Genomic DNA, 19,690 nt, shown 5'->3' on the forward strand with positions numbered 1-19,690 from the left:
AGAGCTGTCTTAGTTTGCGGTTAAAGGAAGTTTTGAGGCGATCCAAAGGGTTAGAAGTCAGAGGAGCATAAGTGTGAGAGTCAGAGAGCAAGACATCTGCTTTTCGGAGGCAGTCCTCACGGTCAAGGACAACCACTGAATTGTTTTTGTCTGAAGGAAGGATAAGAATAGAGTTGTTAGATTTCAGGGAGGCAAGGGCAAGCTGGAAGCGACGAGGAAGGTGGTTATTTTTAGAAAATAAGCTGTCAAGAACGGGGATAAGGGCCCCCTCTAAAGGCAGACAGGTCCGAAAGAGTACTAGAGTTAGAATTGACAAACCTGTCAAAGGAACTAATGAGATCAATGCCACAGCGTGGGCCAGGGGAAGTAGCAAAAGACAGACCAAGACCAAGAAGTTCTTGCTGGTGCTTAGAAAGAGAGTAAGACGAAAGGTTGGTAACACAGTCAGAGAGAGAGTATTTGGCCCAAGGACTGTTGGAGATCAGGCGTTGAAGTTTGTTGTGTAGTGTGGAGGAGTGGTGGGAAGAGGAGACGTGAGCAGTGTCAAATGCAATTGGAAAAATGATATTGCATAGATCACTGGGAAGAGAAGAGGACAGAAAGCGTTGCTGTTGACGAACAGCAAGAAAAGCCTCGTCAACTTGCAAGGAGGTGGCATGAATAAGTTCTTGAAGAAGAAGGCGGGCATGTTCAGGGAAAGGAGATCCCGAAGTGTTGAACTGGAGAAAGTGAGATAAAGAATGAGGGAGAACTTGCTCAGCAAGACAGTCTTTAAGAAACCTGAGCTGGTTCTTTCGACGCTTGGCGGCAAGAAGGGAAGATTCAAAGGCGCGAAAAGGACGTTTGAAGGTAGGTAGAGCATCAAAGAAATTAAACAGAGTAAGACGCGTACGTGTGGTATCCATATGCAGGCGATGAATCATCGAGCTTGTTTCTCACTGGCGGCCTGAAAACAACAAGGATTTAGGATATTTAGTTAATGATTTATTGAAACCATGGGTTCTCAAAATGTTCACTGATCAAAAATTGTGTCCCAACCCATACCTGCGTCTGGAAATGCTTCGATTCATTTGCATGTATCCAGATACGTTCTTGCTGGACGCCTACTCCGGAATGCAAGTTGTTGAGGGATTGATCGTCAATAGCCTGTACATGGAGCTGCAACACCTGAAGCAAGATGACTTAGAGATGAACCTTGCTTATCCTTTCATCAAGGTATTGGAGAAACTTAATGAATATGGTCATACACGTGCACTTGCAGCTGCAGCCGTGCAACAGGTGACCTGTCTGAAGATTGGACCAGAAGCATCATTTTTCAACCACATTGTGCAGCTGTTGGGGCAACACGCAGAAGCATCGCGAGTGAATTACCTCAGCAATTTAGATGTTGTTGAAACTATTTCGTCGTTCTCGGACATTATTTCCTTATTTGAGCAGCTGGTGGTTACACAATACACAATGACTGCTTATGAAGTTCCCGGCTTGGCTGAGGCCGCTGCAGCTTCCCTTGTTGCTATTACATCTTCTTTAGTTGCAACGACTCCGACGTTACGACATAAAGCTGGTAGCAGCCTCTTTTCGCTCTTCACTCATTTGGATGACGTTTACGAACTGTTATCAATTACAGACAACTCGTCTATTTTTCAAGTTTTGTGTCTTAACCACGCTCAGCTCCTGTCTTCCCTTAACAAACAGGTAGCAAAGTGGGGATTCTGCTTCGACTACTTTCCAGAACCTCATGAGGAGTCAAGCGAGGACTGCCCGGAGAAGTTCATCGACAGCTTGACACAGGCAGTGATGAAGGCGCCGGTGTTGTTGCATTCCTCCAAGATGGTGGTGGATGAATCAACGCTGATCCACCTGCTGCTGGTGTCCCCCACCGACCCATTCACGCGGTTCCCTCTGGACAACGGCTCATACAGTCGCCTACCCGAGTTACAGGCTGAAATTTTTGCATGGAGAAACTATTCACTAGAAAATATCGTTATCTATAGTGACGTAAACATAAACAGCGATGAGATTAACAGAGAGATCGATAGCAGAAGCGCTGGGAACGTTGATAGTAGTACAGACTACATGAACAGCATTGATGTTAAAAGTTGCGACTGTGAACTGCAGAAATTGCTTTTGCACTTTTACAGTGTCTAATAATTGACGCACTTATATATATAAGATCAATTCATATATATATATATATATATATATATATATATATATATATATATATATATATATATATATATATATATATATATATATGAATTGTTAATCACAATGTTATTGATTTAATTATGTGGAAGTTTTTAAATTAATAAAATTACAAAATAAGATTTGTTGTCATTGCCACGAAAAACAAAAAATGAATTTGCTAGAAAAATTAATAATTTGGTTTATTGAAGAGCTCTTATATGAGAACAATGAAGGTAAATATGTATATATCTACACAATTGAGAGAATTGTTGTGTAGATGAGAACAATGAAGGGAAATATGTGTTTTTATCTACACAGTTGAGAGAATATTTGTGACTATTTGTCCATCCAAAGTTATGGGCTAGCCGCATACAAATATGCATGGGACCCATCTGTAGTACGAGATGATACCTCTATCAATTATAAACACCCTTATGCCTTTTTCATAACATCAGTGTGATATATGGCATAGGATTAACAGTAGTATAAGATGACTCGACTCAAGTTCTCAGTATTTTACTATTAAATTTTTTTGTCCGTAATTATGTCCCATGGACCTAGGCAGGGGTGTGTATTTAAAACCCATCCTCGTGTTTAGATATTACTTTTTGTAATTATGTGGACCATCGAACATACATAAACTTTATGTACAATTATATAGTAGAATTTGGTACTGTTGACTATGGAAAGCATTGTTACGGACCCGAGCCCAGCGTCGTAGCATGGAGCTGTGACGACCACGCCATCTGTGGGTCAGCTCCCGAAACCCCCTCCAAATGCTGACCTCTGGTGAGGGGGCGCTTAGACAGCAACGCCATCTATGGAGTGGATAGGTGGGCGTTTGTGTCTAAGCCTGTAAGTGAGGTGCCCTAGGGTGTCCCTATTACTGATGACGTGTCTGATTACAGAGTCGACCTGGGACTGCTGGATTGGACGGTAGGGCAGTCTACCCAAGGCAGCCAAAGTCTCTCCACGTGTTTGCTGTAGAAGCTGTGTGTCACCCCCCCCCCCCCGGATGAACACTGTTGAGTGTTAGCCTGCCTGTGACGTGGCAGAACCAGGAATTGTCGTACCCGGGGCTGACTGGTGGAGACGACTAGCCACTGGGGTGTTGAGAGAGGAGAGTGATCAGCGGAATCACACGAGGCTCCTGCCTAGGGCTCGCAACTCTAGTATCGGTCGTGGAGTGGCCTACGCAGCAGAGCTGATTGGAACCTGCCAGCTACAGGCTGGATTGGTGGTTGAAGGCCTCCACGACGGTGCACCCAGTGGGACTGTGATTTGGCTAGCCTGTGGCCAGGGTAGATTCGCCTAGGGAATCGAAGGATTCATCGTGAGGCCACAAGAAGAGAACCAGGGCTAGTCATCTTGAGCATTAATGCTGACCACATCACACACGAGAAATTGAAGAGACGACGACGTTTCAATCGTCCTTAGCATCAAGAGCCCCTTCTAACCGCTCCTCTAACCCTGTAGGAAAACCAAAAATTTGTTCCACTGGTAGGTAAGGGTAGGAAGGCTAGTTCTGCTGCATACCTAGTTCCTTCCCTTAGCAGGCTGGGTCTCCTGTCGGGGCGGAAGTAGTCGGGTGAGGGGTACTAGTCAGGAGGTACAGTGGGGGGAAGTAGTCGAGTGAGGGGTACTAGTCTGGTGGTACAGTTGGGGGGAAGCAGTCACGTGAGGGGTACTAGTCTGGTGGTACAGTGGGGGGGGGGGGAAGAAGTCGGGTGAAGGGTATTAGTCAGGTGGTACAGTGGGGGGGTGGGGAAGTAGTCGGGTGAGGGTTTCTACTCTGGTGGAACGGTGAGGGGGGGTTAAGTAACCGAGTGAGGGGTACTAGTTTGGAGGTACAGTGGGGGGGGGGAAGTAGTCGGGTGAGGGGTACTAGTCGTGAGGTACAGTGGGAGGGGGGGAAGTAGTCGGGGGAGGGGTACTAGTCTGGAGGTACAGTGGGGGGGGGGAAAGTAGTCGGGGGAGGGGTACTAGTCTGGAGGTACAGTGGGGGGGAAAGTAGTCGGATGAGGGTTACTAGTCTGGAGGTACAGTGGGGAGGGGGGTTAAGTAACCGGGTGAGGTGTATTAGTCTGGAGGTACAGTGGGGGGGAAATAGTTGGGTGAGGGGGTACTAGTCGTGAGGTACAGTGGGGGGGGGGTGTAGCTGGATGAGGGGTACTTGTCAGGTGGTACAGTAGGGGGGGGAGAAGTAGTCCGGTGAGGGGTACTAGTCTGGAGATACAGTGTGGGGGGGAAGTATTTGGGTGAGGGGAATTAACTGGAGGTACAGTGGGGGGGGGGGAAGTAGTTGGGTGAGGGGGTACTAGTCTGGTGGTACAGTGGCAGTGGGAAGTAGTCGGGTGAGGGGGTACTAGTCTGGAAGTACAGTGGGGGGAAAGTAGTCGGGTGAGAGGTACTAGTCTGAAGGTACAGTGGGGGAGGAAGTAGTCGGATGAGGGGTACTAGTCTGGTGGTACAGTGGGGGGAGGGGGAAGTAGTCGGGTGAGAGGTACTACTCTTTAGGTACAGTGGGGGTGGGGGGAAGTAGCCGGGAGAGGGGTACTAGTCTGGTGGTACATTGGGGGGGGGGTTGCCGTTGCCCCAGCAGTGTTGCCACTGGCAACACTGCAGGTGGTAAAGATGGAGTGAGCGCCGCTGGCACCACTACCGCTGGTATAGAGGGAGTGAGCGCTGCTGGCCACTCCATCGCTGGTATAGAGGGAGTGAGTGCCGCTGGCAACAAGACCGCTGGTATAGAGGGAGTCAGCGCCGCTGGCAACACCACCTCTGGTATAGAAAGAGTGAGCGACGCTGGCACCACCACCTCTGGTATAGAAAGAGTGAGCGCCGCTGGCAACACCACCTCTGGTATAGAAAGAGTGAGCGCTGCTGGCAACACCACCTCTGGTATAGAAAGAGTGAGCGCCGCTGGCATTGAGGGTGTGAGTGCCGCTGGCAACACCACAGCTGTATAGAGGGAGTGAGCGCTGCTGGCAACACCGCCACTGGCAACACTGCAGCTGTCAACAGCACCGCTGGTATAGAGGGAGTGAGCACCGCTGGCAACACCACCGCTGGTATAGAGCGAGTGAACGCTGCTGGTATAGAGGGAATGAGCGCCGCTGGCAACACAACCGCTGGTATAGAGGGAATGAACGCTTCTGGTAAAGGGGAGTGAGCGCCGCTGGCAACTCCACCGCTGGAATAGAGGGAGAGAGCGCCGCAGGCAACACTACCGCTGGTATAAAGGGAGTGAGCGCCACTGGTATAGAGGGTGTGAGTGCCGCTGGAAACACCGACTCTGGTATTGAAGGCGTGAACGCTGATGGTATAGAGGGAGTCAGCGTCACTGGCAGCACTACCGCTGGTATAGAGGGAGTAAACGCTGCTGGTATAGAGGGAGTGAACGCTGCTGGTATAGAGGGAGTGAACGTCGCTGGCAACTCCACCGCTGGATTAGAGGGAGTGAGCGCCGCTGGCAACACCTCCTCTGGAATAGAGGGAGTGAGCGACGCTGGCAACACCACCGCTGGTAAAGAGGGAGGGAACGCTGCTGGTATAGAGGGAGTGAGCGCCACTGGCAACACCTACGCTGGTATAGAGGAAGTGAGCGCCACTGGCAACTCCACCGATGGTATAGAGGGAGTGAACGCCGCTGCCAACACCTCCGCTAGTATAGAGAGAGTGAACAACGCTGGCAACACCTCCGCTAGTATAGAGGAAATGAGCGCTGCTGGCAACACCGCCGCTGGTATAGAGAGAGTGAGCGCCGTTGGCAACACCGCCGCTGGTATAGAGAGAATGAGCGCCGTTGGCAACACCGCCGCTGGTATAGAGGGAGTGAGCGCCGCTGGTATAGAGGGAGTGAGTGCCGCTGGCAACACCACCGCTGGTAAAGAGGGATTGAGCGCCGCTGGCAACTCCACCGCTGGTATAGAGGGAGTGAGTGCTGCTGGCAACACCACCGCTGGTATAGAGGGAGTGAACGCTGCAGGTATAGAGGGAGTGAGCGCCGCTGGCAACACCTACGCTGGTATAGAGGAAGTGAGCGCCGCTGGCAACACCGCCGCTGGTATAGAGGAAGTGAGCGCCGCTGCCAACACCACCGCTGGTAATGAGGGAGGGAACGCTGCTGGTATAGCGGGAGTGAGCGCCGCTGGCAACACCTACGCTGGTATAGAGGAAGTGAGCGCCGCTGGCAACACCGCCGCTGGTATAGAGGAAGTGAGCGCCGCTGCCAACACCACTGCTGGTAAAGAGGGATTGAGCGCCGCTGGCAACTCCACCGCTGGTATAGAGGGAGTGAGTGCTGCTGGCAACACCACCGCTGGTATAGAGGGAGTGAACGCTGCAGGTATAGAGGGAGTGAGCGCCGCTGGCAACACCTCCGCTGGTATAGAGAAAATGAGCGTCGCTGGCAACACCACCACTGGTATAGAGGGAGTGAGCGCCGCTGGCAACACCACCACTGGTATAGAGGGAGTGAGCGCTGCTGGCAACACCTCCGCTGGTATAGAGGGAGTGAGCGCCACTGGTATAGAGGGAGTGAGCGCCGCTGGCAACACCACCGCTGGTATAGAGGGAGTGAGCGCTGCTGGCAACACCTCCGCTGGTATAGAGGGAGTGAGCGCCACTGGTATAGAGGGAGTGAGCGCCGCTGGCAACACCACCGCTGGTATAGAGGGAGTGAGCGATGCTGGCCACTCCACCGCTGGTATAGAGGGAGTCAGCGCCACTGGCAACACCACTTCTGGTATAGAGGGCGTGAGCGCCGCTGGCAACACCTCCGCTGGTATAGAGGAAATGAGCGCTGTTGGCAACACCACCGCTGGTATAGAGGAAGTGAGAGCCGCTGGTATAGAGGGAGTGAGCGCCGCTGGCAACACCGCCGCTGGCAACACCACCGCTGGTATAGAGGCAGAGAGCGCTGCAGGCAACACCACCGCTGGTATAGAGGGAGTGAGCGCCGCTGGCAACACCGCCGCTGGCAACACCATCGCTGGTATAGAGGGAGTGAGCGCCGCTGGCAACACCACCGCTGGTATAGAGGGAGTGAGGGCCGCTGGCAACACCGCCGCTGGTATAGAGGTAGTGAGCGCCGCTGCCAACACCACTGCTGGTAAAGAGGGATTGAGCGCCGCTGGCAACTCCACCGCTGGTATAGAGGGAGTGAGTGCTGCTGGCAACACCACCGCTGGTATAGAGGGAGTGAACGCTGCTGGCAACACCTCCGCTGGTATAGAGGGAGTGAGCGCCACTGGTATAGAGGGAGTGAGCACCGCTGGCAACACCACCGCTGGTATAGAGGGAGTGAGCGCTGCTGGCAACACCTCCGCTGGTATAGAGGGAGTGAGCGCCGCTGACAACACCACCGCTGGTATAGAGGGAGTGAGCGATGCTGGCCACTCCACCGCTGGTATAGAGGGAGTCAGCGCCACTGGCAACACCACTTCTGGTATAGAGGGCGTGAGTGCCGCTGGCAACACCTACGCTGGTATAGTGGAAGTGAGCGCCGCTGGCAACACCGCCGCTGGTATAGAGGAAGTGAGCGCCGCTGCCAACACCACCGCTGGTAAAGAGGGATTGAGCGCCGCTGGCAACTCCACCGCTGGTATAGAGGGAGTGAGTGCCGCTGGCAACACCACCGCTGGTATAGAGGGAGTGAACGCTGCAGGTATAGAGGGAGTGAGCGCCGCTGGCAACACCTCCGCTGGTATAGAGAAAATGAGCGTCGCTGGCAACACCACCACTGGTATAGAGGGAGTGAGCGCCGCTGGCAACACCACCACTGGTATAGAGGGAGTGAGCGCTGCTGGCAACACCTCCGCTGGTATAGAGGGAGTGAGCGCCACTGGTATAGAGGGAGTGAGCGCCGCTGGCAACACCACCGCTGGTATAGAGGGAGTGAGCGCTGCTGGCAACACCTCCGCTGGTATAGAGGGAGTGAGCGCCACTGGTATAGAGGGAGTGAGCGCCGCTGGCAACACCACCGCTGGTATAGAGGGAGTGAGCGATGCTGGCCACTCCACCGCTGGTATAGAGGGAGTCAGTGCCACTGGCAACACCACTTCTGGTATAGAGGGCGTGAGCGCCGCTGGCAACACCTCCGCTGGTATAGAGGAAGTGAGCGCTGCTGGCAACACCACCGCTGGTATAGAGGAAGTGAGAGCCGCTGGTATAGAGGGAGTGAGCGCCGCTGGCAACACCGCCGCTGGCAACACCACCGCTGGTATAGAGGTAGAGAGCGCTGCAGGCAACACCACTGCTGATATAGAGGGAGTGAGCGCCGCTGGCAACACCGCCCCCTGGCAACACCATCGCTGGTATAGAGGGAGTGAGCGCCGCTGGCAACACCACCGCTGGTATAGAGGGAGTGAGGGCCGCTGGCAACACCACCGCTGGTATAGAGGGAGTGAACGCCGCTTGCAACACCACTTCTGGTATAGAGGAAGTGAGCGCTGCTGGCAACTCCACTGCTAGTGTAGAGGGAGCGAGTGCCGCTCGCAACACCGCCGCTGGCAACACCACCGCTAGTATAGAGGGAGTGAACTACGCTGGCAACACCGCCGCTGGCAACACCGCCGCTGGCAACACCATCGCTGGTATAGAGGGAGTGAGCGCCGCTGGCAACACCACCGCTGGTATAGAGGGAGTGAGCGCCGCTGGCAACACCACCGCTGGTATAGAGGAAGTGAACGCCGCTGGCAACACCACTTCTGGTATAGAGGGAGTGAGCGCCGCTGGCAACACCTCCGCTGGTATAGAGTTAGTGAACGACGCTGGCAACACCGCCGCTGGCAAGACCACCGCTGGTATAGAGGGAGTGAGCGCCGCTGGTATAGAGGAAGTGAGCGCTGCTGGTAACACCAGCGCTCTATTTAAGGTGTCAGCAACGCAGGTATTGAGGGAGTGAGCGCCGTTGGCAACACCACCGCTGGTATAGAAGGAGTGAACGCCGCTGGTACAGAGGGACTGAGCGCCTTTGGCAACACCGCCGCTGGCAACACCTCCGCTGGTATAGAGGGAATGAGCGCCGCTGGTATAGAGGGAGTGAGCGCCGCTGGTATAGAGGGAGTGAGGGCCGCAGGCAACACCACCGCTGGTATAGAGGGAGTCAACGCCGCTGGCAGCACCACCGCTGGTATAGAGGGAGTGAGCGCCGCTGGCAACACCTCCGCTGGTATAGAGGGAGTAAACGACGCTGGCAACACCGCCGCTGGTGTAGAGGAAGTGAGCGCCGTAGGCAACACCACCGCTGGTATAGAGGGAGTGAACGACGCTGGGAACACCGCCGCTGGAAACACCACCGCTGGTATAGAGGGAGTGAACGCTGCAGGTATAGAGGGAGTGAGCGCCGCTGGCAACACCTCCGCTGGTATAGAGAAAATGAGCGTCGCTGGCAACACCACCACTGGTATAGAGGGAGTGAGCGCCGCTGGCAACACCACCACTGGTATAGAGGGAGTGAGCGCTGCTGGCAACACCTCCGCTGGAATAGAGGGAGTGAGCGCCACTGGTATAGAGGGAGTGAGCGCCGCTGGCAACACCACCGCTGGTATAGAGGGAGTGAGCGCTGCTGGCAACACCTCCGCTGGTATAGAGGGAGTGAGCGCCACTGGTATAGAGGGAGTGAGAACACCACCGCTGGTATAGATGGAGTGAGCGATGCTGGCCACTCCACCGCTGGTATAGAGGGAGTCAGCGCCACTGGCAACACCACTTCTGGTATAGAGGGCGTGAGCGCCGCTGGCAACACCTCCGCTGGTATAGAGGAAGTTAGCGCTGCTGGCAACACCACCGCTGGTATAGAGGAAGTGAGAGCCGCTGGTATAGAGGGAGTGAGCGCCGCTGGCAACACCGCCGCTGGCAACACCACCGCTGGTATAGAGGCAGAGAGCGCTGCAGGCAACACCACCGCTGGTATAGAGGGAGTGAGCGCCGCTGGCAACACCGCCGCTGGCAACACCATCGCTGGTATAGAGGGAGTGAGCGCCGCTGGCAACACCACCGCTGGTATAGAGGGAGTGAGGGCCGCTGGCAACACCGCCGCTGGTATAGAGGAAGTGAGCGCCGCTGCCAACACCACTGCTGGTAAAGAGGGATTGAGCGCCGCTGGCAACTCCACCACTGGTATAGAGGGAGTGAGTGCTGCTGGCAACACCACCGCTGGTATAGAGGGAGTGAACGCTGCAGGTATAGAGGGAGTGAGCGCCGCTGGCAACACCTCCGCTGGTATAGAGAAAATGAGCGTCGCTGGCAACACCACCACTGGTATAGAAGGAGTGAGCGCCGCTGGCAACACCACCACTGGTATAGAGGGAGTGAGCGCTGCTGGCAACACCTCCGCTGGTATAGAGGGAGTGAGCGCCACTGGTATAGAGGGAGTGAGCGCCGCTGGCTACACCACCGCTGGTATAGAGGGAGTGAGCGCTGCTGGCAACACCTCCGCTGGTATAGAGGGAGTGAGCGCCGCTGACAACACCACCGCTGGTATAGAGGGAGTGAGCGATGCTGGCCACTCCACCGCTGGTATAGAGGGAGTCAGCGCCACTGGCAACACCACTTCTGGTATAGAGGGCGTGAGTGCCGCTGGCAACACCTACGCTGGTATAGTGGAAGTGAGCGCCGCTGGCAACACCGCCGCTGGTATAGAGGAAGTGAGTGCCGCTGCCAACACCACCGCTGGTAAAGAGGGATTGAGCGCCGCTGGCAACTCCACCGCTGGTATAGAGGGAGTGAGTGCCGCTGGCAACACCACCGCTGGTAGAGAGGGAGTGAACGCTGCAGGTATAGAGGGAGTGAGCGCCGCTGGCAACACCTCCGCTGGTATAGAGAAAATGAGCGTCACTGGCAACACCACCACTGGTATAGAGGGAGTGAGCGCCGCTGGCAACACCACCACTGGTATAGAGGGAGTGAGCGCTGCTGGCAACACCTCCGCTGGTATAGAGGGAGTGAGCGCCACTGGTATAGAGGGAGTGAGCGCCGCTGGCAACACCACCGCTGGTATAGAGGGAGTGAGCGCTGCTGGCAACACCTCCGCTGGTATAGAGGGAGTGAGCGCCACTGGTATAGAGGGAGTGAGCGCCGCTGGCAACACCACCGCAGGTATAGAGGGAGTGAGCGATGCTGGCCACTCCACCGCTGGTATAGAGGGAGTCAGTGCCACTGGCAACACCGCTTCTGGTATAGAGGGCGTGAGCGCCGCTGGCAACACCTCCGCTGGTATAGAGGAAGTGAGCGCTGCTGGCAACACCAACGCTGGTATAGAGGAAGTGAGAGCCGCTGGTATAGAGGGAGTGAGCGCCGCTGGCAACACCGCCGCTGGCAACACCACCGCTGGTATAGAGGTAGAGAGCGCTGCAGGCAACACCACCGCTGGTATAGAGGGAGTGAGCGCCGCTGGCAACACCGCCGCTGGCAACACCATCGCTGGTATAGAGGGAGTGAGCGCCGCTGGCAACACCACCGCTGGTATAGAGGGAGTGAGGGCCGCTGGCAACACCACCGCTGGTATAGAGGGAGTGAACGCCGCTTGCAACACCACTTCTGGTATAGAGGAAGTGAGCGCTGCTGGCAACTCCACTGCTAGTGTAGAGGGAGCTAGTGCCGCTCGCAACACCGCCGCTGGCAACACCACCGCTGGTATAGAGGGAGTGAACTACGCTGGCAACACCGCCGCTGGCAACACCATCGCTGGTATAGAGGGAGTGAGCGCCACTGGCAACACCACCGCTGGTATAGAGGGAGTGAGCGCCGCTGGCAACACCACCGCTGGTATAGAGGGAGTGAACGCCGCTGGCAACACCACTTCTGGTATAGAGGGAGTGAGCGCCGCTGGCAACACCTCCGCTGGTATAGAGTTAGTGAACGACGCTGGCAACACCGCCGCTGGCAAGACCACCGCTGGTATAGAGGGAGTGAGCGCCGCTGGTATAGAGGAAGTGAGCGCTGCTGGTAACACCAGCGCTCTATTTAAGGTGTCAGCAACGCAGGTATTGAGGGAGTGAGCGCCGTTGGCAACACCACCGCTGGTATAGAAGGAGTGAACGCCGCTGGTATAGAGGGACTGAGCGCCTTTGGCAACACCGCCGCTGGCAACACCTCCGCTGGTATAGAGGGAATGAGCGCCGCTGGTATAGAGGGAGTGAGCGCCGCTGGTATAGAGGGAGTGAGGGCCGCAGGCAACACCACCGCTGGTATAGAGGGAGTCAACGCCGCTGGCAGCACCACCGCTGGCAACACCACCGCTGGTATAGAGGGAGTGAGCGCCGCTGGCAACACCTCCGCTGGTATAGAGGGAGTAAACGACGCTGGCAACACCGCCGCTGGTGTAGAGGAAGTGAGCGCCGCTGGCAACACCTCCGCTGGTATAGAGGGAGTGAACGACGCTGGGAACACCGCCGCTGGAAACACCACCGCTGGTATAGAGGGAGTGAGCGCCGCTGGCAACACCTCCGCTGGTATAGAGGGAGTGAGCGCCGCTGGCAGCACGAACGCTGGTATAGAGGGAGTGAGCGCCGCTGGCAACACCGCCGCTGGTATAGAGGGAGTGAGCGCTGCTGGCAACTCCACCGTGGGAATAGAGGGAGTGACCGCCGCAGACAACACCACCGCTGGTATAAAGGTAGTGAGCGCCGCTGGTATAGAGGGAGTGAGCGCCACTGGAATAGAGGGAGTGAGCGCCGCTGGGAACACTGCCACTGGTATAGAGGGAGTGAGCGCCGCTGGCAACACTGCCACTGGTATAGAGGGAATGAGCGCCACTGGTATAGAGGGAGTGAGCGCCGCTGGCACCACTACCGCTGGTATAGAGGGAGTGAGCGCTGCTGGCAACTCCACTGCTTTTGTAGAGGGAGCGAGTGCCGCTGGCAACACCGCCGCTGGCAACACCACCGCTGGTATAGAGGGAGTGAGCGCCACTGGCAACACCTACGCTGGTATAAAGTTAGTGAACGACGCTGGCAACACCGCCGCTGGCAAGACCACCGCTGGTATAGAGGGAGTGAGCGCCGCTGGTATAGAGGGATTGAGCGCCGCTGGCAACACTGCCGCTGGTATAGAGGGAGTGAGCGCCGCTGGCACCACTGCCGCTGGTATAGAGGGAGTGAGCGCTGCTGGCCACTCTACCGCTGCTGGCCACTCTACCGCTGCTGGCCACTCTACCGCTGGTATAAAGGGAGTGAGTGCCGCTGGCAATACCAACGCTGGTATAGAGGGAGTGAACGCTGCTGGTATAGAGGGAGTGAACGCTGCTGGTATAGAGGGAGTGAGCGCCACTGGCAACTCCACCGCTGGTATAGAGGGAGTTGGCGCCGCTGGAAAACCACCACTGGTATAGAGGGAGTCAGCGCCGCTGGCAACACCACCTCTGGTATAGAGGGAGTGAGCGCCGCTGGCAACACCTCCGCTGGTATTGAGGAAGTGAGCGCTGCTGGCAACTCCACCGCTGGTATAGAGGGAGTTAGAGCCGCTGGTAACACCAGCGCTCTATTTAAGGAGTCAGCGACGCTGGTATAGAGGGAGTGAGCGCCGCTGGCAACACCACCGCTGGCAACACCACTGCTGGTATAGAGGAAAACAATATATATATATATATATATATATATATATATATATATATATATATATATATATATATATATATATATATATATATATATATATATATATATATATTGATATATATTTTCAATTTGTATAAAAGTACCATTGCATTTTCAATTTGTGTAAAAGTACCATTGTATATGTTCTTAGTTAAGAACATAAGAATGAAGGTAAATGTTGAAGGCCTATTAGCCCATACAACGCATATCCTTTCCAATATAAAGGATGCATTTCCGACGGTTCCTTTCATATAAAAGGGGTGACGCCGAGGAAAATAAGACTCGCGTCCCTACCTAAACGAAAATGAAAGTACAAAATTTTGTCAAATATTAGGGGGACTCCCGGTTTGCCAATATATATTGTTTCCAATATATATTGGAAACAATATATATATATATATATATATATATATATATATATATATATATATATATATATATATTGTTTTGGAGTCGGAGGTTCGGGGAGTTGAGCTCGGGTTTGTGTTGTCAGCTTAGTCTGGATTTGCGTATATCCGGATAACCTCTGAACTACTACCAGAGATCCTGTAGCTGCGGCTGCAATGTTTCATCCGTGCTATTTATTCTCTTTAGGCGGAGGCCAGGAGAGTAAGGCAGGGAAGTCTTCAGAGCGGCAGAGTGGCTTCAATCAAACTTCATATAGGTGTGGAAATTTGTGGGTTTGTAGTACGCCTTCATGTGGAGGCGCATTGAATCAAACTTCAAATAGGTATGGAGATTTGTGGGGTTTGTAGTTCGCCTTAGTTTAGAGTCGCCAACTCATGTTGCCAATGAACACTGTTATATCCAGGAAATTTATTGTTGAACTGTTATACTCTAATGTAAATTTCAAGTTGTCGTGGGCCGTGTTTGCCCATACAAAGCAAGTGTGAAGATGTTGCTCGCCAGTGGTCATGACGTCAACAATGTTGTCAATATATCAGTAATATATGAGCGGTCTTTATAGACAATTGCTAATTCAAAGGCCACATGCACAAACATCTCAGCGATCGCCACGCTGCTGGAAGTCTCAGTGGAGTGGGTTCGTCCGTCGATCTGAAGAAGGGTGTCTCAGCATATGGAGGAAAGCACCTACTGTAGCACCCCCAATACCATGAGCCTCTATCTTTTTAATCATTTTTTCATGAGACACTATTAAAAATCTTTCCCAAAGTACAGGGACACAACTTCACAAACCTTACCACTATCAACTGCCTCAATTATGCTGGAATAAAATAATAGCAAATTTGTTAAACGTGAACTGCCAATTGTAAACCCATGTTGTGAATCATTTATGTTTTTGAAGGTGAAGGCGGATGGTATTTGCAATTATTGATTCAAGCAACTTTCTATCAATAGACGTGAAGCTAATTGGCCGATAGTTTGACATAAGAGATGTATCTCCTCTCTTGAAAATTGGAACCACATTAGCAACCTTCCACAACACTGGTGTAATGTAAGAAAACTCAATGACCGGCAGTTTCGTTTTTTTTCCATGCCGGTCAGCGAGTCGTGATTTTTTCCGTGAAACGGTGACTGCCGGTCAGTGAGTCGTGATTTTATTTCTTGGATTTTAACGGACAGTTTTTGTCCTCTGGCACTTCGCTCAAGGGGATGAAACTGCATGCTTCCGTCGCACCAAAATTTCGTTTCCTCGGTGACCCTGCACAGACATTGCTAATAGTCACTGTCGTTATCTACTCACAATCTTCATTGTATTAGACCGTTTTCTGATATAGTTTAGTTATTCCCATTTTCAATATTTATGTCAAGGGAATAAAGAAGCCGCCTTCCGTCAAGGCCTAATACATAAGGACGTAATTCAAAATCTTTCCATAATAAGCCCGTTTTCAGTAATGGCATATTCAACCTATTTTCTTATTGTTTCCCCATTTTCTAAAGTAAATATTTTCTAGTCAAGACCTCATATTGAATATAAGAAAAAATTCGCAGGTCTTTGTAGAGAACCATATAGATGCACCCCATGCCGGGCATACATGTCATTTCTTCCATAGAGGTGTTCCCAGATACCTATGAATGATATTGCATTTGATTTGCCATATTAGTTCAGTCGGCAATTGACACTAAGTGCCCTCGACAATCGTTCACTTCCAACTCCCTTTTCTTGGAAGAATGCCACATATGACCGGGATTCCTCCCTAGCTAAAAGAATTGGCAGCAGCAACAACCCCATCCAAGATAGATGCACCCCATCTCCAGCATACATGTCATTTCGTCAATAGAAGTGTTCCCAGTTATCTATGAATGATATTGCATTTGATTTGTAATATTTGTCAGCACTTCAGTTCAATCTTGCTAGGGTTAGGATCCATTTAGATTATGAAGTTTTGGTCACCGGTACTATAGAATGAATATAAATTAACTAGAACGTGTCCAGTGTAGGATGACAAAGATAATCCCTCAAATTAGAAACCTGTCATATGAAGAAAGATTGACAAAGCTTAAATTCCATTCTCTAGAAAGACAAAGAATTAGGAATGACATGATAGAGGGGGGGGGACAAGTAGATGGATGGGCATAACAAAGGGGGATATTAATAGGGTATTAAAAAGAATCAACAAATGACACAATATGAAACAATGGGTATAAGTTGGATACGTTTAGATTGATGAAAGACTGGGTAAATACTGGTTCGGTAGCAGGGTTGTTAATTTGTGGATCCTATTACCGCTAACGTGGTGGAGGGGGGTCCCTTGGTTGTTTCAAATGTGGGTTGAACATGTATATGAGAAAGATTGGGTGGTTTAAATAGGAGCTGCCTCATATGAGCTAGTGTTACAAATGGGAGTCTGTACTAGGGGGATCTAGTGTAACATGGATGTGGGGGCAGTAGTTAGCATTAAGAGTTATCAAATATGGGAGATCTAAAAGGCCCGGCCCCCAAGTAAAATATCTACAGTGAATATTAATTACCTACATGATAAGGTCAGTCTAGAGGTTGATCATAGATCTCCTACACAGAAAGAATGGATACTCCTTTAACTAACAGTCTCCGTGGTGTAGTGGTAAGACACTCGCCTGGCGTTCCGCGAGCGCTATGTCATGGGTTCGTATCCTGGCCGGGGAGGATTTACTGGGCGCAAATCCTTAACTGTAGCCTCTGTTTAACGCAACAGTAAAATGTGTACTTGGATGAAAAAAACGATTCTTCGCGGCAGGGGATCGTATTCCAGGGACCTGCCCGAAACGCTATGCGTACTAGTGGCTGTACAAGAATATAACAACTCTTGTATATATCTAAAAAAAAAAAATAAAAAAAAAAAAAAAAAAAAAAAAAAAATACTTATTTATTAACCCCTTAACAACCCCCCATATACATTCACACCAATAACAATAATAATAGTCTCCGTGGTGTAGTGGTAAGACACTCGCCTGGCGTTCCGCGAGCGCTATGTCATGGGTTCGTATCCTGGCCGGGGACGATTTACTGGGCACAATTCCTTAACTGTAGCCTCTGTTTAACGCAACAGTAAAATGTGTACTTGGATGAAAAAACGATTCTTCGCGGCAGGGGATCGTATTCCAGGGACCTGCCCGAAACGCTACGCGTACTAGTGGCTGTACATGAATGTAACAACTCTTGTATATATCTCAAAAAAAAAAATAATAATTACTTTACCACACTACCTTACGTTAAAAGCCTTGGTCCACATAGGCAGGATACAAGGTTTTACACTGAACACAAGCTAGGGTAAAGTACTACTGGTTAATTAAGAAACTGAAGCTTGATGCAGCTTAGGTAGTGAGACCACGTGATATTCTACCACAACACAACACAACCCTACACTTGAAGGTACCCAAACACTGGCAAATACTACCACAGGTCTACACAAATCGTTCACTTCCAGAGTAGGCACACTTACAAACCGATACTTAACTTAACTTAAGGTAAGGAAAATAAGTAAAAGGAAAGGTAGAGGAGTGCAGAGCAGCTCAGAAAAGTCTTGCCCCCCACGAACGCCAGTCAGAGAAGAGAGAGCGTCTCCACTCTCCTCCCTCAGTTCACTTGCTGCCAGCAGACTATTCAACTAATCGTACAGCAGCCCTATCCCAAGTTTACTCAGGTTTACTTTACAAATGATTAGAAAGTATTTGTAAACATAGTTGGTGCCTATTTTATTATTTAATAATCAACCCCAAGCTCAGTCTTTAAATGCTCTTTGAGAAACAAGAATAGTCTTACGTCTGGCAGGGAAGATACAAACAAATGCACCTCGCCATGCAACCCCCTACTAAAAGGTAGTTTATTTTAGCTCAATTTGACTTCTGGTTTCCAATTGAGGAACCCAGGGTCGTAACAGCTAGTTACCTTTGTTCTTATGTTCACGTCTTGCTCAAAGATCAGCCCACCCCTATGCCCAAGACTTTCCAATCTATTTGACCCAAACACTTTCTTAGGATATTAAAATTAGCTTTACGAAAATCTGGAACTTTAACAGAATTTTCTCGTAGAGTTCTATTCCATTCTATGCTAAATCTGATTTCTTTGTGATCACTGTTCCGTAGTACGCTCCCAATTTCGATGTCAATATTCTGTGTATCCCTGTTAGTTAACACTAAATCTAAAATGTTATTTTCCCGTGTTGGTTCCTTAATGTGTTGCGAAAGAAAGCAATCGTCAATTATTTCTATAAAATCTTCTGCTTCCTTATTTCCTGTTCTATTAATCCAGTTTATTCCACTAAAATTAAAGTTACTTATGACACAAATACTTTTTGACCTAGATGCTCTAGTTGTTTTATCCCATAGATGCTTTGCTTCCATTCTGTCTAAATTTGGTGGCCTATATATAACTCCTATTATAAGAATATTTGCTTTTTCGTTTAATTCTATCCAAATAGTTTCTGTGTGTAGCTCGACTTGTGATTCCCTTTTTGAGACTACATTTCAAATTGTCCTAAGCATATATTGCTCCTCCCCCTCCTCGTCTAATATATCTATCTGTGTGAAATAGTTTAAATCCATTTATTTGATATTCAGCTAATAGTTCCCTATTTTCTACATTCATCCACGTTTCGGTAAGTGCAATAATATCAATTTTTTCTGTACAGACAAGAGCATTTAATTCGTTTATTTTGTTTCTGTTTCTTAGACTTCTACTATTAGTGTAATACACCGTAAGTGTATTGGTATTTTGAGGCCCTACTCTTTCCCTGATCATTTTGCCAATTTCTTTCTCCCACAAACCCATATTTTTATTACCTTTTTCCTCTATATCAATTCCCATACCACTATCTGCTATTAGTTTAAACCCAAACAAACGCCTCCAACAACTGGCTCCAACGAGTTTGCAACAACTCTAGCCCTCGAGAGATGCACCCCCATCCCGAGCATACATTTCATTTCTTCCAAAGAAGTATTCCCAGTTATCTATGAAAGATATGGCATTTGATTTGCAATATCTTTCCAGCCGGCAATTGACACCAGTTGGCCTCGACAACCATTCATTTCCAACTCCCTTCCTTGGAATTATGCCACATATGATCGGGATTCCTCCCTTGCTCCTAACAATTTATTTTAGTTAAATGGGGGCCTAACCAGAAAAAGATATAGCTGAAGAACAACACCAGGTTTCTTATTACTAAAGCTTCGATTATTAAATCCCAGTGTCCTATTTGCCTTATTACGAACATTCATGCATTGATCCTTTGGTTTAAATTCTTACTAATCATAACTCCCAGATACCTTTCGCAATCCGACTTCACAATCTCAACACCATCCGGCTCGTATCTTGTTAACTTGAAGTTATCTTGAGATGATTTTGGGGCTTTTAGTGTCCCCGCGGCCCGGTCCTCGACCAGGCCTCCACCCCCAGGAAGCAGCCCGTGATAGCTAACTAACACCCAGGTACCTATTTACTGGTAGGTAACAGGGGTATA

The 19,690-nt window shown here is 50.7% G+C and overlaps 1 protein-coding gene across 1 annotated transcript; it reads left to right on the forward strand.

Annotated features, from left to right (window-relative positions):
- The first annotated feature begins 1,008 nt into the window (after positions 1-1,008).
- On the forward strand, positions 1,009-16,033 carry LOC138366977 (mucin-19-like). Its single transcript, XM_069328384.1, has 13 exons — positions 1,009-2,107; positions 4,816-5,124; positions 5,456-6,655; positions 6,827-7,381; positions 7,529-7,975; positions 8,147-8,635; positions 9,068-9,637; positions 9,838-10,494; positions 10,642-11,088; positions 11,293-11,619; positions 12,165-12,647; positions 12,771-13,519; positions 15,857-16,033. The coding sequence occupies exons 1-13, from the start codon at positions 1,009-1,011 to the stop codon at positions 16,031-16,033; spliced, it is 7,509 nt and encodes a 2,502-aa protein (XP_069184485.1).
- Positions 16,034-19,690: the final 3,657 nt, after the last annotated feature.

This window comes from Procambarus clarkii, chromosome 21 (assembly GCF_040958095.1).
Source record: "Procambarus clarkii isolate CNS0578487 chromosome 21, FALCON_Pclarkii_2.0, whole genome shotgun sequence".
NCBI classification, from domain to species: domain Eukaryota; kingdom Metazoa; phylum Arthropoda; class Malacostraca; order Decapoda; family Cambaridae; genus Procambarus; species Procambarus clarkii.